Source organism: Myotis lucifugus, unplaced genomic scaffold (genome assembly GCF_000147115.1).
Source record: "Myotis lucifugus unplaced genomic scaffold, Myoluc2.0 scaffold_54, whole genome shotgun sequence".
NCBI classification, from domain to species: Eukaryota; Metazoa; Chordata; class Mammalia; order Chiroptera; family Vespertilionidae; genus Myotis; species Myotis lucifugus.
The window spans coordinates 363,059-388,109 of NW_005871102.1; the positions used below are offsets into that span (position 1 = coordinate 363,059).

General features: G+C 40.4%; 1 protein-coding gene across 1 annotated transcript in view; it reads left to right on the plus strand.

Moving 5' to 3' along the window:
• Nucleotides 1–25,051, plus strand: part of DNM3 (dynamin 3) — a 300,862-nt gene that overhangs the window by 266,001 nt on the left and 9,810 nt on the right. Inside the window, exon 19 of the mRNA XM_023753926.1 lies at nucleotides 21,401–21,565. Within this exon, the coding sequence (XP_023609694.1) occupies nucleotides 21,401–21,565 (165 nt within the window). The remainder of the gene's footprint in view (nucleotides 1–21,400; nucleotides 21,566–25,051) is intronic.

The following is a 25,051-nucleotide window of genomic DNA, read 5'->3' on the forward strand; positions in this document are numbered from 1 at the left end:
TGTCTGTTGATGAGTAATGTGTAGGGTCTCCTGTCCAAATCAGATGTGCCTAGAATTTTAGCTAAACTGTCATCCTTTAAAAATATATCTTGGAAAAGAAAAGATAATTGTGCTCATAGAGGGAACAAGAATTCTCCTTCCAGAAGATTCAGAGGAATTAGCCTGGGACTCCCGCAGTTAGTTATCTCTCTGTTTCATAGAAAATAATCAAACACAAAGCTTTAGTTTCATCACATTTTAAAATGTTTATTTCTTAAAAACTATTTTTCTTAGATGTATCTTGCTTTCTTATTTGAGGTTCCTTCTGAAAGGAAAATTGATGATGCTAGAGAAAAATGTTAGGAGACAAAACACTTCTCAGACAACTGTGACTTAAAGACTACATAAGAGAACTAAACATTTTGCCCCCTATCAGTTTGGCTTCACGGGCATTTAGGGTGGAATGGTCATAAATCAAGCATTTCAAAAATCTCCAAGGCAGAGTGAATTGAAATTTAACTCTCAGTTTCTATATTGATAGGGAGTCAGAAAATTAGGCATAATTTTAAAGAACAGAGAATCTAAACCATACATCACACACACACACACACACACACACACACACACACACGCTAACCATTAGAACAAGTGCTCCTCATCAAATTTACCAAACATTTAATTGTAGTTGTGCCCACTCGATTCACTCATTCATTCCACAGCCATTTAGTTAGCACCTTCTGTGTGTCTGGCACTGTGTTTAGAGTTGGGTGCATAGCGTGAAACAGTCCTGTTCTTAAAGAGATCCCAATCCACCAGAAGAGACTGATAAGAAAATCATTTATCGTTACCTGGTAATGCTGTCATTGTTACATTAGGAAATAGAGATAAGGGGTACCTAATTACGTTTTCCTACAAGCAAATATGTGGGTCAGAATATGCTTTGAAAAGGGAGTGATGTTTGAGATGACTTTTAAAGGGTAAAATAAAAAATCTGGGAGAAGGCTGAGGTGAGGGGAGTGGATCCAAGCGGAGGAATAGTGTACATGGAAATTCAGAGAAATGAGAGTGTGCTGGGGGAACTGAAGATAGATGGCTATGACTGCATGAGTCTGTATGAAGGTATACAAAGGAGGCTGAGGGGTGGGGACGGAGACAGAGGACCAGTCTTGCTGAGCTTTGTATGCCATGGACAGGAGCATAGACTTTCTCATAAGAGTACTATGGGGTCATTGAAGAAATTTAAACCTGGGTTCATTTTTATATTTTAGTAAGAGTGTACTAGGAGTGAGCAAATTGATTACGACCTAGGACTGAAGATTAAGAAACTTTGCAATAGAAAATAAATGTTGAAATGGGGACAGATAGACTACTTTCAATAAAATGACAGACCAGATATCCTGGTGGACACACCCACACCATTATAGTTAAAATTGTGGATGTAAACTTTTTTTCAAATGCCTTGCCAAAATGAATTGAGAGGAAAGGATCCCCAGAAGCCAGGAAATGATGTGAAAGTAAGAAACCTGAGATTGTGAGCAAGTGCAAAAGCTGGTTTCATCCCAAAGATTTCCCCCAAACTCTGGGAATGGTGAGTCTTCGTCATGGTGGCCAAAGAAAGCCTGGGAGCAGGTGTATAACTCAGGACAGTCCCAGTTCTAAGGAGCCTACTAGACTGTTACACATCCTGGCACTATAAAAACTGCAACCTTAGCATAAGGGAATACTAGAAATAAACCCAGTGTCCAGAGGATGGCGCAATGAAATGATCCTTTATTGACCTTGGCACTAAATGGGAGGAGGGCAGTGGCGGAGACCTGCCTTCAGACAATATAACCACAAATCTGCCCTTACTTGAGTATAACGTCTGAATTCATGCTCGTGTGTTAGGAGAAACCTCAAGTACAAAATTTCATTTTCCTGGGTTAGTAATGCCCCAGAGAAACTAGCAGAAGCAAACACAAATTCTCTATGGGAAAATGCAAGTTTAACCCAGGTCTTGAAGAACTCCCTCTAATAGAGTTCCAATAATGAAGAGCTCACAAGGAAGAAAGGAGGGGGGATCAGAAGGAAACAGCCGCTGCTGAGAACCAAGAAAAACAACACACAGTGAAATCAGACCACTCAAGAAAAGATACTGGCATTATTAAGCACAGAAATAAAATTTCAGTGTTTAATAAACAAAAGAGAAACTTGTAAGCATGAGCAAAAAGATCAAGCAGACTGGCGGGGAGAAACTTCTAGAAATGAAATATAAGCTTTGAAATGAAAAAAATCAATCAAAAATTCCCGTGAAGCAGATTAGACATAAGCCAGTAGAGAATTAGTGAACTGGACAATCTGTGGTAATATGAATACACTGACCAAAATAAAGCTCAGACCAGAATAAAACCCACAAAGAAAAAAAAATTGAGATCATAGTTAGAGTAGGTCTAACATCTATCTAATCAAAGTTCTAGAAGGAGACAGAGCATGGGGAAAAGGCATTAGTCAAGGAAGAAATAGCAGGATGTTCATAGCAGCACTGTTCATAATAGTGAAAATCTGGAAACAACCTAGATGGCCATCACTAGGAAGGCAAATGAATAAATTGTAGAATATTTTCATACGGGAATATTAGCATTCCAAACAAGTGAGCTACAGTACATCCAACCAAATGCCTGGGTTAACAATATAAGTGAAACAAGATTTTATAGAAAATATTCCCTTTTTGAAATTAAACATAACTGAAAAAATAACTCTTTAAACTCCATATAGATGCAATAAAACAGTAATAACAGGAAAGTGAGAGAATGATGATTGTTCTCACTGATGGTTACATTGGGTGGCAAAGGCAGGTGATTAGTTGGTAAAAGGCACCATATGCAAATTATTTTAAAAGATGTAACTAATTCTTTTTGGTAATGAATACACGGATGCTTATTGCATTATAAAAATAACTAATTAAAAATCTAAACAAAATTGATCCATGCATTGACCAATGATAAGAGTGTGCCATGAGGTACCCTGTATAGTGTGGTCCTGCTGGACAAAGGGATGATTCACATTCTTGGTGGGACAGAGAGGGGCAGTGTGAGATTGCATCATGCTACTCAGAACGATGCACAATTTAAAACTTATGAATTGTTTATGTCTGGAATTGTTTATTTAATATTTTCAAACATTAAGAGGTTGACCCTGGTTAACTGAAGGGAAACCAAGGAAAGAGAAGCTGCAGATGATGGAGGACTTTTGCATTGCTTTTCTAAACTGTGCAAACATAGTAGGCAGAAATTTGTATATTTTTACCTTTTTACCTTTCAACTAATCACTCTGCCTTCTTTTAAATAGAGAAGATAAAAATAAAAGCTATTATAGAGTGTCTTCCTTCTTTGGCAGTTGACTTGGTGTTTCCACTCTTCTTTAGGACTTTTTGGTATGGTAGTAATATTGTGAAGTTGCTCGAATTTTTCATACCCTCCCATTTTATCTCATTGGTGAGTGTATTTCATATAGGTAGACTATTCTTCCTGCTAGCGATGTAATATGCTGATGATTCCAGGGAACTGGATTTCTTTTCTTTGCTAATTTCTATCGTATTCAGACTTTTAGAAGATTGCTTAACTATCACTGTAAAACTAGAGAGAAAGAAAGGGAGTACTAAGCTTTGTGGAAAATAAATGTAAAAACAGTTCTCCAAGGAGCACAGCATTGCCTCAAAGTGGATTATTTTTCAGAATCTCAGGGACTGTGCCATGCTACAGGACTGTTCGGAGAAGAAAACAGCTTTGGTTCTTACATTACACTTTCTTTGTGTAAAGGTGTTTGCTCTCCTTTATACAAGACACAATTCGTAAGATCTTTTCATGTCAGCAGGGAACTCATCTATCTGCACATCCATGGGCCCTGACGGCTGTTAACAGCATGGCGTGACACTGCTGAGCAGTTCGGGATGCAGGAGGGGGCAGGAGTATCCTCCCATCATTCCCAACTGAAACAACACCAGGGAATGTGGGCAGGCGGAGTAGAATTACCCAAAATGGCCCCGGCTGAAATTCCAAGTCTCCCAGAGACAAAAGTACTATTCACCTCTTCTTCCTCCGGACGCCTGAAATTCATTTGCATCCACTGACATCCTTTAAATTATTACCCTCCTGGGAAAATCTGAACCCCCTCAGAGAACACTTATAAACATTTAGTTGTTTCTGATCAGACCATCCTGTGGTATCCCAGCAAGGAGAAATCACAGCCAGGAATATAGCAAATGTTTCCCATCTACATTCTCTTCATTTTGGGGACTTCCTGCAGCAGCTTTAAAGTGGTCGGGATCTACTTTATGCTTTCATGGTCAAAATCCCCAGATTCGGGCTCCTCTCCGACCCTTTCAAATGATAAGTCTAAAAGAACTTCTTGTGTCCAAAGAAGATGTAAAATGGGAACTAGCAGGTTCCCAAAATTCAGCTGCAGCGTAATTGGTTTTCTGCAGATATCTGTTAAAAATGTAATGTAATAAATTTTAGGTGGTGGTGGTTTTTTGGTTTTTTAAGTAAAATTGTTCAGCAACAAGAATTTAGCATTTTCAAAGCAGCCACGTGGTCTGTTGCCCAGGACTCCCTTAAAGATTATTTTGCGAGGCTGTTCGACATCTGTCAGCATTTTCAGCATAAACCATCAGCTCAGAAAAATTCTTCAGGCTGAAACCTGATACATCAGGTCTCAGCTCAGGACCTTTTATGTGTGTTCGGGAAAATAATTTCAGCTGTTTTTGAGTTAGAGTGATAGAAAAAAAAAATGTCATACGCCATTTCAAGACACACTCTTAGTTTATAGCTAGGTGAAAGGAAAACAGACTTCTCCCCAACTAACACAAATGGGAAACAGCTAAACCTTCTGAGAGCCGTGAAGTCTTCCTCACACCATATTGCTGAAACAGCATGTCTTTATTGAAACTCTAGTGACCGCATTCTTGGTGGGACAGTTTTTGGAACACTGCCCAGCTTTAATTCCGGAGGTCAGAATGTGCCTACCTCTTGGCAGCTGAAGATGAATGTCTTAAGTGACAAATTCCAACCCTTCAGCCCCACAGATCATTGTACAGCCAGAGAGGCTAATACAATAACCAGCAGCTTGCCAAAGGCACTGTGATCCACGGGTGGATTGTGGTTTTGCATGGCTTCGACATACATTACCTTGACGTCTAAAATTACTTCTCAGAGTCCAGCTGTGTGTGTGAGATACTGGACTTCATTCCACTGGGTGATCCCATGTAGCCCACTTACAGCAGGAATGCACTTTTGAACCGAAAACTGTCACCACAAATCTATCTGTGAGTGCAGGAATTCGTGAAGAGTTCCAGTGTCTGGTTTGCAAGGATTTGCCGATGAAGGTAGAGAGAATGAGTCTTAAAATCGTTACTGCATTCAAGATGGAAAAAGCATTGCAATGAATGAGCTCTTTGTATTGATATTTTTGAGTTGACTATTTGGAATGTGAACTTTTTTCCCTTTTTATGTGAATGTTAATTGGAAATAGAAAGCTACAGTCTGAGCAGCCCTGCAGCCTCCCAGCCTTCTGTGCCAGGTGTCTGTATTTTGGAACTTCTCTGAACTAAGGAATCCTAAATCATTACAGCATAACCCTCGTGGAAAAAAACCTCAAAACAATATAAACAATTAAAACTGTACTAAAATCAAGCATATAGAAATAGAGATATAGATAGATATAGATAGATATAGATATAGATATCTCCTTGACTTAATAGGACTTTCTTCCCCACAGAGAGAGGAAAATGTCTGCGTTTTCCTGGTTGATTTATGCTTACTGCATATTGAACTTAGAGTTTCAAAAGCTGAATTTCAGTTCTAGCCCTTCAGCTAACGTTGTATGACCTTGGAAAAATTAGGCATCTTTTTTGACTCTTAGTTTCTGGAAAAGAAATTTCTAATGTCACAAAGCTGGTCAAAAGCTCAAAACAAGTTATATCAGTAGAACAATTTTTAAATTATACACCTCTACATGTATACAAACTATATGTTCATATTTATACAAATACTACACAGTACTGTTACTAGCATCCAAGGAAAGTAAAAGTCTACAGGTCATGGAATCCAAGTAAAACTTGGCACACACACAAAAAATGGTGGTTAAGATATAAATTGCTTTTAGTATCAACCTCTCATTCCACTTATTCATGGTTTACAAAGTGTCTTGTAAGATCAATAACTATTCTGAACAGCTAATAATAGTGTCAATACATAGTAGTGCTTAACACATAATGTGTTGATGTACGTATGTTATATGAAACATTTTATTCTGAAGAAAAAGAAGAGACCTAGCACCAAGCAGAGCTGGCCATCTTTATTATTCTAAAGTGTACTAATCTTAGTAAAGGATCTTTACAATAGACATGTGGAGTTTGATTTTCAGCAGGTCTTTAGGCTAGCCTTCTTGACTTCAAAACATCCAGAACTATCGGGGACAGTGTGAGAAGTACTATTTTAAATTCCTGATTGAGCTTTCAAGAAAGATGAGAAAACCCTGTGGTGTGGAAATAAAAAGGATCTGGAAAGTAAAGGGGTAAACCTGTGGTGAAGCCACAGCTGTCACTGGGCACTGGCCATCACGACCTAAGAGCTTTGTGTTTATGCAGTTATATGGCCAATTTTGAACTCCCAGTGTGAGTGAACACAGACTTGGAAAGAGACGTGCACTACTATTTCTTGCATGCTGGTACAAGCCAGTTCCTACACACACATGGCTGGATGTATAACTGAATAAATTCCCAGAATGCATCAGAGAGAGAGAGAGAGAGAGAGAGAGAGACAGGAAATGTATATGAGCCATGAAGTACAGCCTGACATATGTTTAATCATCACTTCCAGAAAAGGATGAACATTTTCCTAGAATTGATGTAGGTCATGAATTCTAAGATCTAGCAGCACCACAGGTCACATGCAGGTTCACATTGTAATGGAATTGTAGAACACCAAAGACGAAGAGACAATCTTAAAAGCATCCAGAGAAAAAGTAGAAATCAACTTCCAAGGAACAAGAATGAAGACTTCTTAAGAGCAACAGTGGAAACCAGAAATAATGGAATAATCTTCCAACTCTAAAGAGAAACACGGTTGACCTAGAACTATGAAACCTAATGAAAGTATTATTGTAAAGTCCGTGCATAATAAAGACATTTCAAACAAAATAGAGTTTACCACAAATTGATGCATGAAAAAGGAACTTCTTAAAGAGCTAATTTTGGAAAAAGGAAAATCATCCAGAAGGAATATAGACAAAGAAATAGGCAAACATTTAGTTAAATCTAAGCCAACATACTAGTAAAAACAACAATAATAATAATGTCCGACAATTAAAAGTTATGTGAACAGTGAGTTTTATTTGCCACAAATACTAAACAGCTTATTATGCATTTTATTATATTACCACTTATGTAAACAAACAATTGAATAAATAATTGAATAAAGAAGGGAGAGCTCTTCTCTACAGCATAATTCCAGTTCATACATTTAGAAGTGAAGATAGAAGTAGAAGATCACCATGTGTCAAACATTGCAGTAATAATGGTTTCTCTCAAGAATCATGTATGGATGCAAAAATCAGTAGGTGAAAGTATGATGAGAAACAGGATGTTTACATAGCCTCCAAGTTTCATCCAAAGATGCATATTAATTTCAAAGTAATGCACAACCTGAATTTAGTAATGCGGAAACATCAGCTAAACACACATTGAGAAATACTATAAAATAACTGGTCAGTATGCTTCAAAATTTCCTGCCTGTCGATCGTGTTGTGTGTTTTTATAGGATGTTAACATCTTGAAGAATCCGGGCAAAAAGTATACTGGAATTCTTTGTATTCATTTTGTGGCCTTTTTCTATGACTGAAATATTTCAAGATGAAATTTTAAAAGTAAACAAAAAACAAAGACAGGGTTATGATCGTTCCCCTCAACCTTTCCATCCTTTGGAGAAAGACCATTTACCAGTGCCCTCCTCTCCCACGTCTGTCCCGAGACATGGATGCGGGTGTCAGTAGAAGGGGCCACGTGCAAGGCTCAGAAGGAAGGAAACGTTTGAGCCTGAAGCACAAGGTCCCCACTGTGTCAGATCAGCATGGTGGAGGCTATTAAAATGCCATCTTGTTCTCCCTCCCACCCCTCTCTCTTCCTCTACCTCCTCACTCCACATCCCAGACTACCTTAACCCTATTGGGAGGATATACAAGGAAAAGAGAAAGAAAAAAAAATAATGGATGGCTGTATTCCTTGGCACACGAATAATAGTTTCCCTTTTGGGGCTTCAAGAATAAAAAATGAGAGGCTTTAAATCTTGCTAACTTGCGCAAGAATGTATGTGTATGTGTGTGTGTGTGAGAGAGAGAGAGAGAGAGAGAGGGAGGGAGGAAGGGAAGGAGGGAGGGGAGAGAGAGATACTGAGACTCATGCATAGATAAAAATGTAAACTACCACCGTGGAAAGAATGATTTTCAAAACCTAAAGCAGAAGAAAACATTATTCCAGAATAAGGTGGGTTAGAGGCCAGTGGGAAGAGACCAGCAGAGAATTTTGGCTAGAGCTGGGTGAATTAGGAAATCCCCTTTTCATAGCTAACTCTAAAGAGATGAGCCTTCGTTGCCAAGATGTGTTTATCAAATGTCTGAGCTATCTCGCGGGCGTGAGGTTTGGTTGAGCTGTGTATGAGAGCTCTGTATTTTTGTTTTAGCGGAATCCCTGCAAGACTCTAAGCTCCCTTCCCTGACTCAGAGCAGAGTGAGTGCTGGCAGGAAGCCTGTTGCCATCCAGCTTTGCCTCTGAGCAGGAGCCTCTCAGCCTGATGCATTGCTTCTCCCAGGCGAGCCCCAGACTGCATTTGTGAGATAAAATAAGTTGAAGTGAGAAAAAAATATTGCCATTGGTAATTCCTTCCACTTACAAAAAAAAAAAAAGTGGCAAAATTTCCAAGCTCGTCTGGACTCCCTTCTGAATCCAGCAGGCTATGGAATTGGCATAAGGAAAAACCACAGAGAGAGTAGCCGGGTGTGAATCCAGGCCACATGCCTGGTGCGCGTGCTTCGTTCTGGAGCATTCTGTGTTCCGTGAGCCGTCCTCTCTCGGGTCAATCGCTGGTGACTCAGACAGAGCCTGGGGCATCACAGAATTTACACCAAATATCGGATGGGCGTCTGGACACCTCCACCCCCACCCCAACATACACACTTAATCAGTCTCAAGTTGTTCAGCTTCCTCCGTAGGTGATGGGCCTGCTGGCTGCCGGTGTTGACTTTGGCTGGAAGCCCTCTAGACCAGCCAGCCCCAGTGTAAGCACTGTCTGCCTCAAGTGCTTTGGGGCGAGCTGCCTTCTAGAAGTCCTCTTGGTCTTCATTGTGTGGCCAGCCCTCCATTACTATATTTAAAATCCCTCAAGCTGTGTTCTGTGCTATGAGATAGTGAGGTGTAGAAAATAGCGGCTCTGTGAATCATGGAGAATGTTCAGTCTTTATTTCTATAATTTGGGATTAGGATTTTCAACCAATGTGGAACTTATAAAGTGGCTAAGTTTAAACCAGAACTTGGGGGTGGGGATTCATAACACACTATTCTGCTCATGCTGTTTTAAAGACTCCTGGTGTGGGTACCTTTTTATTTTTCGCTCACCATATGGTCTATTCAGAAAAGTGTGTTTTTTTTTAAAGTAAAACATTAAGTAGCTCTTGGCAGAAGGTCAAAACCAGCAATGCAGGGAAGGTATTTAAAAGTTTTTTAAGTGTGGCTATTTGTATAAGCAATAACTGAACATTTCTTACGACTCCGGAGGACTGTTTTCAGTCTTTCATGGAAATATTTCTAGGCGATTTCTGTGGCTCTTTTCCTTGAGCTCATTTATTTGCTTTTGCCTCAGAACAGAGCGTTTTAATGAGCAGTTTTATGAGCCTAACCTGCGTTCTGCAAGCTCCACATGACTGGATTCCTGTTACACATAACCTTTGCCCTATTTTCCATTAAAACACAAGACTTTTCCTATAATCGACTCCGTGCGAAGACCTCAAAGGGGGGAAAATGCAACCGATACTTTGGTCTGCTATGCAGACCCTGCGATTAACATGTTTTTGAAATACTTGTTGTTTCCTCATAGTTTCCAAAACGATACGTATTAATATTTTAACCTCAGAGTCCCTTTTCTAAGATGCTGATACTCTCATCTGTTGCATGCCTTTACCACATCCCTCTGAGTAAATAGCTCATTCAGCTCTCTTGGTAACATCAAGGCAGGTACAAAGCAAGATGAACTCCAAACCACTTTGGGAATATGAACTTTCAAAAAAATAAACTGCATAGTTTCTCCATCTTGTATATAATTGCAGGGTCAGGCAGTTCCTTCTTTATAGCCCTGACTCCTTCTGTTTGTGTTTTAATCCCAACGCAGAACAACCATTCCCCTCTTGTACACAGCATCTCAGATATTCTTATATGGAATGGCTTCTTTTTCTCTAACCTGAAAAAAAAATCCACATTTGTTTTCTTTTTCTTCCGGACCCCCTTCCCATGCTTTAATCCGTTTTGCTGATATCTGCTCAACATTCAGGTTCTCCCTTTCATTTAAGCAGGGAGCCCCACACAGGATGCGGGGCCCCTGGTGGGATCTGGGCAGCACCCAGAACAATGGAGCCATTGTGAGCAGCCCCCTCAGCCCCCTCAGCCCCCTCGGTCACGGTCACGCATTCCAGCCGTGTTTGCCTCTTAAAACTACACTGCGGATTTAAGGTAGTCTGCGGTTCTTGTAACACCTAGCTCCTTTTTCTGCCTTGCCAATCTGTCCTCATGTTTAAATCTTACTTTTTTTTTCTTTTTTAGGACAAGGAGGTTACTTTTTAAAGGGCAAATGGAAGGAAATCGACTTCACATAGCAGGTTATAAACTTAAGGAACTCATTAGTCCCAAAAGGTGGTACTGCAGGAAATGCAATGAATTCAAAAACCTCTTAAGCCCAATTTATGAATGAGATTCATAAATGGCTACTAAAAAAGCCAGGGCTATGCCTGATTTTTACAATCGAAATCAGAGTTGCTGCAAACCCTCCCTCAGGAGATCTCTTGAGATCTGTCCAGAGGACTGACCTTGAGTCTGCCCATGACGGGATTTCCTGACTGTCCTGTGATGGCCTTTCATCGGTCCCCCTAAGACCTAGACAGACTCCTCAGGCCTCTCCTGGGATAGGCAGTGTTTTGAAATGAAGACTAGAGGGAAGCTTGGTAACTTTTGCTTTACTGTTCAACTATCTGCCTACCACAGTGCCAATTATGACTGTCAGTTAGGGAATGGTGACGTCTGCCCAGTGGAAACTCGCTGAGATCACATTTGGATCTTAAAACGTAGATACTTTCTTTTATGTGAAGTCAGGCCCTCCTTTCTCCTGGGAATTGGCAGGCCTGAGACCCTAAATAGCATTTCCACCCCACCCTGCACTCCAGCCTCAGCAGAACCTTCGGGCCCCTGACCCCTTCTGCCTCTGCCCAGGCCCAGATGTCTCAACCCAGGACATTAAAAAAGACAGCTGCTCGGGCCTCAGCCAAGACCAAGTCAATCACCCATGGGTGGGGTCAGGCGTCCGTGCTCTTCGCAATCATCGCATCCTGTTCTCGGCAGCCACGCTGAGAGCCAGGTGGTGTTAGGAGCTGTCCTCAGCCTGACTGCCCCGCTCATCATCTCTGTGTCCTCTGGGGCGTCAGTCTGCACGGCCCCCACCTTCCTACCTAAAACATCTCCTAGTGATTATGGTGGACCTCCCAGCAATACGCAACAATGCTGGGGCTACGTGCTGTCTGCTGTCTCTGTCCTTCCAAAACTTGGTGCAAAAATCGGGCCTCTTGTAAATTCATGATACCCAACACTTAATGGACCTTTGCCTCCTCTTCCTCAGCTCTTTGTTCACTCACCTGGCATGTCCTCCACATATCATCTTCCTACATGTCACACTTTCTGCCAGGCCAGCATACCAACTCTTTTTGGGGGTGGGGAGAACATTAGGGCCAAGCCGATGAAGCAGCCCAATACCCTTATCTCCAATTTTGTTAAACTCAGGTGTCACTTACCAGTAACTCATGTCATTTATGTCAGGTAATAAAAATGGTCCACCTCAATGGACCCCTTGCTCTGTGGAAGGCATGATGCTAAGTACCTTTCTGATTATCTCATTTATGGTCTATCCCATAAAATATATAAGGTGCTCATATTGCCCCCTCTTACAGCACAAAAATTAAGACCCAGAGAGGCTGAGGAACTTCTTAATTTCCCCCAAAGTCATTAAACTAGTTATTGACAGAGCCAAGGTATAAATATAGGTCATCTGATTCCATAGTTTGTACTCTTGCTATTCAAAAAGGTCCCCCAAACTGAAGTGGGTTGGGCATTTGGGGTAATCTGTCTGAGTCCGGTGGATTTTTTTAACTTGTTTTTGAGGAATGCTTCTAATGTGTGTTTGATCCAGGTGTTTTCCTTATAGTATGATGGATGCAATAATTTGAAATTCCCCTGCAGTGTTACATTTGTTAATAATAAAAGTAGGAATTGCTAAAGCACAGGTTACTCTTTATGAACTTGGCTGTTTATATCATGTCTATCCACAGGGAGGGGTTAGGCCAGACCTGGTGACAGAACAGAGAGGATGGAGATGGGTTCTTTCTGACTGAGATGGGTTCTCTGTCCCTTAGAGAATGCTGTGAAGTAAAGGTAATTCATTAGCCTGGGGCCAGCATAACTACCCACCAGACCCTCCCTGATTTTTTGCTTCTCTGAATTCTTACAGCACTTATAAACTCTACTAAGCAATGTGACAATGACCCATTTACTGTCTTATAATATGTAGTGAGACTGTATTAAGTGGGGCTCTCCAGAGAAAGAACCAATAAGGTGAGGGGGACTGTGTGTGTGTGTGTGTGTGTGTGTGTGTGTGTTTGGAGAAAGAGAGAGAGACAGAGATAGATTTTTTATAAAGAATTGGCTCACATAATTATTGAGGCTGGAATTCCTATAATCTATAGATGGGCTGGCAGGCTGGAGACTGTAAGGAGAGTTGATGATCTGGCTCGAGTCCCAAGGCAGTTTGTGTAGAATCATGAAGAGCTGATGTTTCAGGAGTCTGACAGGCTGTCTGCTTGAAGAATTCTCTCTTGCTGGGGAAAGCTGGTGTTTTTGTTCTATTCGGCCCTTCAACTGATTGATACGGCCCACCCACATTGTGGAGGACAGTCTGTTATTCAATGGCCACAAATATAAAGGTTAATCTCATCCAGAAATACTGTCACAGAGACACACAAAATAATGTGTACAACGAATACCTGGGTACTGCCAAGTTGACACATAAAATCAACCATCACAGGTTGTATGTTTATCCTTATTTTAGCTGTTCCCATTTTCTGGAGATTTTTCTCTTTGGAAATATCCCAGTTCCTATTTTGCTATTCCAAAGAAATGCTGTGATTTTTTTTTTCCACTGAAGAAATTGGTTTCAGTTTATTCTAATCTCAGTTGTTTTTAGAGAAAGGGTTTTCTTTATAACAATGTTAAGTTTTAAACAAACACAGGTATTTTCCCCAATAGTTGATACTTGAAAAATCATCTTGGCCCTTTCAAAATTACTAATATCTGAAACCAAAAATGATGATGGGAGAGGTGATTATTTTTAAAGAAACCATTTAAATTATTCTGTTTAGACCATGATTTGTTTGGATGAAAGATTATTTTATGGTAAGCAACCCCCATATATAAAGATTGAAACCTTCCATAAATAAATATTCATAATTTTAGAAAAATTCACAGTAAGATTGCTTAAATAGCAACATTCAAAATGTGTTTAAAATATTTGATATATGAATCTTTTATATTAATGAACTTACCTGTTATATAAAGCAATACAGGCCTTTAGACAGATTAAAAGGTAGATTGGAATTATTGTCCTCAGGACACAGTCCATAAGTCTTCAGATTTTCCTAAGCATACTAATGCTCTCATTGTTTTTATTTTTTTTTACAGTTGCAGATAAAAGCAATTGTTTCAATGCAGCTTAAATGCAAATACAATGACTGTCAGTTATACGAGGGAAGTCCTCCCACCCATTATTCCTCAAATCCTCCTTATTCCTTGCTGTCATCACCCAATTCTTTATTACAGACTTAGCCATACGCTGGCACCACCCAGAAATATATTCTCTCAGGCAGCCATTGGGCTGAATGACAATTTAAAAAAATTGAGTTACATCAAATTAAGATATGTTTGTTGTTCTTTTTCATCAAGTTAGTATCTTTAAAATCCTGAGGGCTTTTTTTTTAATGGCTGTCTAATTTACCATTAACCTTAAATAGTTTTGTAATGTTTATTATGATGTCGATGAGCTATGAAAAGAGACTAAAAGGAATAGGAAGAATAAGAAGATAGTAACAGGTAGAGGAACAGAATCAAGGAAGAATAAAGATGAAAATACCATAAGCAGCCTTAGTCAGTTTGGCTCAGTGGATAGAGCATCAGCCTGCAGATCAAAGGGTCCCAGGTTCGATTCCAGTCAAGGGCACATACCTTGGTTGCAGGCTCCTCCCTGGCCCTGGCCCTGATCAGGGCTCGTGCAGGAGAAAACCAATTGATGTGTTTCTCTCACATCAATGTTTCTCTGTCTTTCCCTTTCTCTTCCATTCTCTCTAAAAATCAATGGGAAGAATATCCTCAGGTGAGAATTAAAAAAATAATCCTATATAATAAAAGGCTAATATGCAAATTGTGCACTCAACCGGGAGTTCCACCAGGAGTTCGACCAGGGAGCGGGGCCGGCCAGCCAACCACCACGGCCCCATTAGGGGCAGGCTGGCCGGACCCCACCCGTGCATGAATTCATACACTGGGCCTCTAGTAATAATAACAACAACAACAACAATAATGAACAATTCAAAATAAACATTTCTCTTTGAAATTAAAAAAAATAAAATAAAATAACATAAGCAGACAACATTGGTCCTGCCTGCTATCTTAGCGGTTGTCTACTGAATGACCTGGGCCAGATTAGCTCAGTGTTTTCTCCTGTATTATGGATGTTTCTTGCATTTGGAGATGCACAGAGATGCCCCCTTAGCTTCCCAGCATCTTGACTACAATCTGAGCTCGTATCTGTAGACCTCAGACAGAGTCAACAAGATCTTTATATCCATTGAAATACTGGTATAATCTGGATGCAAATAGTTCTTTATCCTGCTCAAGCCAACTCACAGCTACAGGGAGAACCCACTTTTAGGAATCCAAGAGATCGTACGGATAGCAACACCCCAGTTATCTGGGGCGCAATCTGTTGCGTTCCTTCTGAAACAGAAATCCAAGCCCTTCGGAAATGTGGGTTTTCCTTCATTTATTTCCCAATATTCAAGAAGCTCCCCCTACATGGAGGGAACTGTGCTAAGCACTACAGGTAAAGTAATGAGCATGTTCCCTTGTCCCAGTCTGCAATCTCACCGACTCCTAAGATCCAGCTCCAGTGTTGCCATCCATAGAGACTCCCTGAAGCCCGCCCACCTGAGCTCATGGCGGTGTCCTCCCTGCCTGAGGATGGCTCCTGAGCCAGGCCTGCCTTCTTAGACGGCCTTTGTATCTCTCCCAGCCCCCTGGGACTCTGAATAAATACTGCCTGTGTTACTGAATGAAATACCTGTCACAGTCTTTCTTGGAAATATTTCTGGGTGATTTCTGTGGCTCTTTTCCAAGTTTGCTCACCGCCTTTCTGGCCTCTGACATCAGGGGTGGGAGTGAAGAAAGGTTTTCGGTGAAAATGTCTGTCATGTGAGGCTGGAAAATGCAAAGCTGCGTTGCATTTATGTACATTTTCCACATTCATTTTAGGCATATTAGAAGGGGCAATTACTCCTTCTTTCTTTCTAAAAATCGAAAAGAGTTTAAATTTGCATTATGAATTCTGTGACTCCCCATCATATCCATGCTGCTATCAGAAGACTTAAGATTTACATATAACCGCATATCTACTAGTATTTCCAAAAGCTAAAGAGAATTTCAAATGGTTTCATTGGTTATTCTGGAATGCTGCATCTTTTTCAAGTGTTGAGACTTACAGTTACCATGGTAACAGTATTTTCATAACAGTGGCCTGATTCACCACAAAAAAAGTTAAATGATGTGTTTACTCTTTGTTTAAGGTAGTGAAAAATAGCATAACAATAAGATGCTTAAAAGGGGGCAAGCTTTGGCTATCTGTGAAAATCAGTTTGTAGATGATCGGCCACTGCTGCCCACTGGTGAGAAGATATGCCACAAATCCCCATTAGCTCTGTAGTAGGTTTATGTACATATTGGTGCCAGGGTACTTCGGATTTCCATTATTCCATTTTTAAAGAGTTGCAGTCATCAGCCTTATTGGATGGTTTCAGTGATCCTCAAAGATGCCTGTGACATAATGAAATAAGAGATTTAAGGAAAGTAACCAAAGCAAATCACATGAAAAATACACATCCTGGTCAAGCCTAGAGCTGCTGCAATGGATGCTTTAAGGTTTGCTGGAAATTATTTCTATTTTGACTATTTCATTCTCTCACCTCTTAACATATTAAGACTTTAGGAGAAAGCTTATAAATTTAAATTTTGTAAAACAGCTTGCTTTTGAATGCGGTGCAAATAGTTTTGTAGGAAAGTTGGGATATCCATTTTTATAAGCAGTTTCACATTTATAAGGCTGTTATTATTGTCTTATTGTTTAAGTTGCATTAGGCTTCTCAAAAGCTATTAGGAAAAAAAATGCAATAGGAAGGCCTACCCATTGTATTTTTCAGAAGAAAGCTGGTTTTCACAATATTATTCACATTTTGTAAACAGCTTCAATGAACCTGCTCATAAAAGGTTAAATGTTTGCAGACCATTCTTTTTTGCCTCAAAGATCAGAGACAAATTACTATTTTTATTTTACATTCCCTTGATGAGGATAATGCTAAACATCTGTTATTTCAGTGCTTAGACTGCAAAGAATCCTATTGCAATCCTGTAATTTAAACAAAGAAAAAAATACAGTTATACACAGTGTACATGCAGAAAAGAACAGGAGAGAGGATTTGGTTAGAACTGACTGGGGTTAGAAAAAAGCAAGAGTTTGCTGTCTGCAATTACTCAGTTAAAAGAAAAATTGCATCTATGTACATTTTTTGAATTCATCTTAGGCATATTGGAAGGGGCAATTACTCCTCCCTTCTTCCTAAAAATCAGGAAATAGATTAAATTTGCATTCTGAATTGCGAATCCCATCATATCCACGCTGTTATCAGAAGACTTAAGATTTGCGTGTCTACTAGTATTTCCAAAAGCTAAAGAGAATTTCAAATGGTTTCATTGCTTTTTCTGGAATGCTTTTTCTTTTTTAAGTGTTGACACTTTCACTATTCAGGGTTCTCCATTCACTCTGACACTTTGCTTAATTGCATCCGGTTTCAAAAAGTGAAAGTGAGGGTCTTTTGCATATTTTGGTATGCGAAAAATAAAGCAAGACTGAATGCTAATAGTGTGCAATGGAGAAATTCAGTGTACCGCTATGAAAATGTGGTGACGATATAATTTTCCTGGTGTTCATATTCCTAGAGGTTCTTTTTAATAAATACTATTTATTCTGCTTTTCATTCAGTCATTTATTTTTTGCAAATGTCAGTACTTCAGGGACATCTTTTCCTAGAAACTCATTTTGCATGATTTTATCTGCGAAACCAACTTGTTACATTATGGATGTTGCACTGTTTCATAATACTTCTTGATTTTTTTATACATAAGGAAAAGTAGAAATTGGTTTAACATTGCATTCATCTTAATTTTATTGAATAAATCAGCTCTCAGAGCCTCAACATGTTCTTCTATAGGTTGACAAAGTGGTAGCCACCTCCTGAGGTTGTGGATCTTCTATGTAAAGTGTTTAGCACAGTCCCTAGAACAAAATAATGTTTCTGAGAGGTGTGGTGTGTTAATACCGAAATGCTGTCACCCCCTACTGCTAAATACAACAGCAGAATTCCATTATGTTTCAGAGGAGGGATGAATGGTATTGTATCCATTATGAACATTTCTTTTCCTTATGTAAAAGATGTTTTCCTCACAAAGCTGCAGGTCATCTGTTCTCATTTATATTCATAACTTCATAATCATTTTATCATTCTTACTATTATCAAGTAGTAGGGGATCCAAACTCATCAACTTGGAGTTTCTCTGGTCTCTGGTCTCTCTAACAAGCAGTCACCCTTGGATACCCTGAAATGCACTGGACAACTTCCTTCATTTAGGCCAGTGGTTCTCAACCTTCCTAATGCCGCGACCCTTTAATACAGTTCCTCATGTTGTGGTGACCCCCCAACCATAAAATTATTTTCGTTGCTACTTCATAACTGTAATTTTGCGACTGTTATGAGTCGTAATGTAAATATCTGATATGCTATATGTGTTTTCTGATGGTCTTAGGCGACCCCTGTGAAAGGGTCGTTCGATCCCCAAAGGGGTTGCGACCCACAGGTTGAGAACTGCTGATTTAGGCAAATCCCTTGGTGTTTGTTTTTTTTAACAACTGCAATTTATTCTCCACATATTAGCCAGTTGGATAAAAGTATTTCAAATTATGCCATTTCTTTAGGCTTAAGCCCTCAGCTGATTCCCACTGTCCTCAGAATAAATTTAAAACTCCACTATGGACAGTCTATTACATGAAATGTCTGCCCACTCTTCAATGCCATTTCTCCATAGCCCCCAACATTTCAGCCACATGGGCTTCTTGTCATATTTTAATGTATTCCAAACTTTCCATAGTACAGATATTGTCACATATTTTACTTCTTTCTCTGTCCTTCCCCTATTCAACACACACATACCTCTCCCCACCCTTTTCATGGCTAATTCCTTTACATACTGCTGGGTCCTTTTCTATATATCATATTCTTTTTTTTTCTTTTTTTTAATTGTTTTATTGCTTAAAGTATTACAAAGAGTATTATATATGTCTCCTTTTTTTTCTCCCCTTGTCCTTCCCCTAGCCTCCCATACCCCCCAGTGTCTTGTGTCCATTGGTTATGTTTATATGCATGCATACAAGTCCTTCGGTTGATCTCTTACCCACCCCCCAACCCTCCCCAGCCTTCCCGCTGTAGTTGAACTCCTGCTTCTCCTCCTTCTCCCATGCATCAGGTTCTGTGCTGAGAAGGGGATATAAACAAGACCCCAGAGACTAATGGAGGGAAGCATGAAACTAGGATGGCTACTAAGTAATAAAAGGGAGCACAAGACCCAGATGAAGTCCATTGTGGGGAGTGGTGGGGGGTCTGAGGGCCATCGGGAGCTTATCTAGGAGTGGTGGTAGAACAGAGCTTTGAAAGATGAAAAGTCTTCACAGGTGAGAGGAGGGGATCCCAAGGGGCCTAGCTTACAGAAAACTTATATAAAAAGTATACCGTTGGCCATCTGTATATTGCTTGAATTAAAAATGTTTAATGCTCACATTTTTCACCTTAAATTTTCATACTGTGTGCTGAGAGTCAAGCAGCTCTCTCTTATCCCATGAATGTTCAGAAAGGAAAGAAGGAAACTAACATTTATTTATTGAGCACCCACAATGCCCTCGGCTAGGTCATAGCATATGCATTGTCTCATTTAGCTTCCGAAAATTTCCCCACTTTAAAGACAGGGCAGCTGAGTTTCAGTGACATTAAGTACTAGTAGCTGAAATGTGGCCACACAACCAGGAGGTGATAGAGCCTGAATTTGAACCTCAAGCTTTCACTTTCAAATGCAAAACCCTCAGAACCACACTGCAGTGGCCACTGATTCTTAGAATTCACGCTCAGCCTGGAGCACATATGTTGTGGTTTTTTGCCCAGGAAAGAAATTTGGGGATATGAGTGGTTTTTCTCGCTGCCATGGCTGACCTTACCTTTGTCACTTTACCTATTTGTCCCAGATTCAATTATGCTTACATCACAAGTTAATAAGTGAAAAACTACATACTTGATTTAATTAGTTCAGCAGCCAAAGACCATTAAAAAAAACAGTATTGGGGAACAAATGTCATTGCTGAAACTTCCAATCCCCTATCTTGCTGTAGTAGCTGTAAGATGCCTCAGAAATGTCCTTGAAGTATCCTTGAAGCATGGGGTCATACTCTCAAGACTGGAAAATGGCTTGTGTTTTAGAGTGAGCACATATTATTTTATTATTTTTTAAAGTATTGGATATTTCTGAGCAAGGGAAGCCTATGTAAATGATTAGAACAAATTTCTATCTTTGTTGTTGTTGGTTTTGTGGCCTTCACATATGCATATTGATTCAAAGGAAAACTTGTCATTTATAAATCCATTTAAACCATTTAGCACAGTTCTTTTCCTAGAACGGATTGGATGATTGAAAGCCTGGCAGATCAAAGTATGTACATATCCAAGGAGAAGTATTTCATGTTCACATTGGAAGCAATAAATTATCCCCCCCTCTCTTTTTTTTGCATTCGTAATTAAATCTTTCCAAATGCTAGAAAGCAGCCAGACCACTAACAATATTTGTATCATGTTCTGGGGCTTAGCTGGTTCAACCTGACTTGAAATGGAGACCATTTGTTCTAAAATGATTTCAGTGCCAAGCCAATAGGTCAGCGTTTAATGACGAAGATGCCATTCCAGCCCAGCCTCTGGTGGGGAAGCCAAAATTAATTAACTCAAGTCCCACTGTATAGAAAACAGATGCTTCTCTCCTGTTGCACAAATAAAACCTTTGAGTATAGATGTGTCCTATTTTACTCAAAGAGTAACAAGTTGGAAGTTAACATTGTACGTTTTTCACAGTGGAGCCAGCCTTGGGTAGTGATGACAGAAGCATGAATTTACATAACGAATTCCAGCAAGTGCATGGAAAAGTGAATTATCCTCTATATCTCTTATTTTGGGTCCAGGCCAGGCCTAGGAATTTAGTTTTAAATCTGGGCTGATCCAAATGCTGATCCATTTCAGAGAGACCTGGGAGTCAGTTCCAGAAAACACCAAGGTTATTTCTAATCTACAGAATCCCTGAGGACCCCTCCCAGAAGTTTACATCTGCACATGTTTGGATTCCGTTCTTGGGTCAGCTTGCAAATGGCTTATGGTTAGATTGCTCTCTAGAGGGATGTTGTTAGGTGCGCTGTTTATCCGGTTATTCATCTCAGCATTCATTCAGAATTAGAATACTTGCTTCTCCTAGACTGTGACAGACTACAAGAGGACTAATAACTGCCTGGTTCTGATCTCTTTTTAGAATTAATGGCTGTGCGATAAAGATGTTATCAGCTCGTCATGTAACTACAAGTACAGTAAACAGAAGTTGATCATCTGATTATGTCTGGTGTTTTTCTTTCTTCTGAACGAACGTGAAATAATCCATGTTTCCTTTCCTTTCCGATAGACTGAAAATGATGAGAATGGCCAAGCAGAGAACTTTTCCCTGGACCCCCAACTGGAGAGGCAGGTGGAGACCATTCGCAACCTGGTGGACTCCTACATGTCCATCATCAACAAATGTATCCGAGACCTAATTCCAAAGACGATAATGCACCTGATGATCAATAACGTAAGTGATTAGAAACCCTCTCACTTTCACCTCCAACCCTTCCTACTATGGACATTGCTCACGTTCTCTTGAGTCTCCTTGTGATATATTCCGGATGGTTTAAACACCTACTGCAGGTTCATTATTTTCCATGACAAGTTGTAAGTGGCCGACCAGTGAAAGAGAACTGAGGAAAGAAAATGTGAAACTCCTAGCTACAATGCTAGGGTGTTCCCTATTGGATCCTAAACCTGGTTCTGCTGTAGACTCTGTTGGCCTAAGACACCTCACTGAACTTCTTTGGGTGTTTCCTCCATATGTAAAACACTGCTCATAAAATGTACCTGGTTTAGGGACTTATTCCATTAGATAGTATATATGGAAGTACTATGAAAAATTTAATTATAAGAAGCTATTATGGGTGCCTATTGAAGAACTTTAATAGCCTTTATCCATATTTCAAGACTCCTTTCAAAATCATTTTCCTAAACATGACACTCCATTTGTTGTTCACGCATGCATTCCTCAACTGTCAGAAGCTCTAAGCACTCATGTGAACACTCTTGTTTTTAACTCTATCTTCACGCGTACTTCTCGTGTTCAGACAAGGTTAGTGGGATGCTTTGAAGTATCAGGAGCGGGTAAGCAGTATATGGAAAACTTGGAAACTCTGAATTGTGTTCTTAAGCTTGTTCAACGGCCTGCTGTGTGACTGCATGGAAATCGTTTTGCCCGTCTGAGCTGAAGTCACTTCTAAACCCACAGTAAGAACACCAAGCTGCCTCACGGAATTGTCAGAGAACATAATGAATGGGACCATATGCCATTTTGAAAAATATAAAGTACTAAACAAATAGTCTGTGTATTTTTAAAATTGCCCTCTTAACTTTGCTTGAGCGAGTTCAGGTTGTTCTGCCATGGTATATCCAGGCCCTTGCTTATTTAAACATTTCCCTGATTGAGTATCATTTATCTTTTCACTGTTTTGCCGAGAGTCATTAGGGCCGCCATCGGTTCAAACGCCGCTTTGCTCTGCACTGTATTCAATCATCAGCACAGGAAATAGCGTTTCCTGTCTAGAGCTACAAGAAGTAGCTGGACACAAATTAGTTAAAAGGAGAAAAAAGACCCTGTTGCAAATCTATGCCACTTTCACCTTCTCAAGAAAAACACACACGCGCATACACAAAGAAATGTGGGTAATTGCCCTGGCTGGCTCCTCCCTGATGAGCTTGCTTCCCTAGTGAAATGGCTACACCCCACCCAGCGGGCAGTAGCCATGGGGGCAGAGCTCTGCTCAGTGTCCAAGAGGGACCTCACATAAAAGTCATGGGGATATCCACTTCAGTCAAGACACCAGGTCAGACGTTGAAGCAGAGGCTCACAGGAATATGAAAAAGTCACAGAATGCTGGATTCTGGATGCTTACGAAATTATGGTTCTCTTTGTTTGAAATCCAACATTTCATACCAATCTGAAGACAGTTTTCCGTATCTAGTTAAGTATCATTTTACCCACTTTCTTACTATATATGTAAAAATAAGTATGGTTTTATATATTTTTTAAATTATATATATAATTTTGTATATGTAGAAAGTGTAAACACCCTCTTCTCCATGGACTCATACCCTCACGGCATCGTAGTGTGCCATCGTCTCAGCCCTTTGTGCTCGTTCCAGAGTGCCCTGCCGCGTACAAGGAACAGAGACGTGGTGAGTACCCAGCACGTGCCACCCACGGTTGGTTTTTTATTTGATTTGAAGTGAAGAGAGCTTCAAGCGAGAGAATTAACCAAAGAATCACAACTAGAAAAGAAACATGTTGACTCCTCATTCTCAATTCCATCCACTCACCCCTGTGGCTTCTCCTAATGGCTTTGGGTGGCAAAGCTAAATGTCCTGCAAAACCAATGGTGGCCTCACACGGGTCCTCTCTTTGTGGACTGTCCCCGTGGAACGCCGTACTGCGGCTTGTCGCCTCTGACATGGGCACGGCCACTCCGCCTCCCGAAAAAGAATGTGTTTCAGCCAAGTTTCCTAAGGCTCAGAGTTTGGTGGGCAGTTTCCTTTGAAAGTTTACATTAAGTGCTCTGCCACTCAAGTCTCCATATGGAATTGTTTAAGAAGTTTAAAGCCAGCAATAAATGCCTCGCCTCAGACATACTGTAAGCCTTTGTCTATTGAAATGTAGCAGCTGTTTCATTGCTTAAACATACCAGGTAACAGCGACACAAAGAAATAGCACATTTATGACGGGCGGTCACTCTGGATGGGCCGCAGTCAAAAGCAGAGTTTGGTTCAGGAATTGAAAGTGAACGCACACGTGGCACCCCATGGCCCGCGCATTTGGGCGGCCTTTTCTCTGTAGCTCCCCCACCAGAAGTTTTCCACCAGAGAATTACAAACGTGGGCCCAGCTTTGTTCTAGGAAAGTGTGTGGCAAAGTGGCACATGATGCTGGGACTGAACCCACAAAACAGCCACACGTTGGGTACTCACCTTTTATAACAAATGGTGAAACTGAGGCTTTGAGAGGTTAGCTTATTCCAGATCGCACAGCTGGAGTTGGCCGAATCATGATGAAAACCCAGGTCTTCTCATTCAGTCGGATCTTCTCTCCAGTTCAGCAGCAGAAAATGCATATGGCACGGTTAGGAAAACCATAAGTCAACCTCTTCAAAGTAATGGGCTCCGAACCCCATGGCTTACGCCTGGGGTCTCTTCCCAGAGGTCCATATGCCATGAAGATTTAATTAGGGTTTGTTGAAATACGAGAAACAATATTTTAAATCTAAATAATTTAAAACATTGTTCCTCATATTTCAACCAGACCAGATAATGCAAAATAGAAGGTGAAGGTTTTATGAAACTTTTGAACAACCAAATATGGAATCTAGAGGCCTTTCACCCGTGGCCATGGACTGCGGCCTGGTCTCCTGGACCCTGGAGACTACAGCCCCTCTCCTGGGCGGCTGGCACTCCAGTGGAAAATGAGTAACACATGCCCTTGTTTCGAAGCTGACCATCACTTTAATGCCCATGGAGCAGAGTGTTATTTTAAATGTTCATCATGTGAGAGGAAAGTGCATCTTAAATACCAGAGCACGGATTTGTTTCCACGGGTCAAGAATTCAGCATCCTTCTGCAGAAAGAGATCCCGACCAGGCCCCAAAGGCCCCCCACCCCTGCTCCCCGACCCCCATCACTCCTCACCAGGGGTGATGCTCTTGGCTTCTTACAGTTCTGCCTTTTCTCAAACTTTGGGATCTCACAGTACAGAATCTCACAGCCATTTAGTGTCTAGTTTTTTAACACAACATGGTGTTTGTGAGTCAAAGGATGTGACTTTTTAAACAGGGAAAACATTGTTGGTCTTTAGCCAAACTAAATCCCTGGAAGACGAAGAAACGAGAGAATTATGAGATCTCAAGGATTCACAAAATACTAACCAAGTTCCTCTCCAGACTACGCATCCTCAGGCTGCCAGTTACATTTTCATGTGTCTTTGT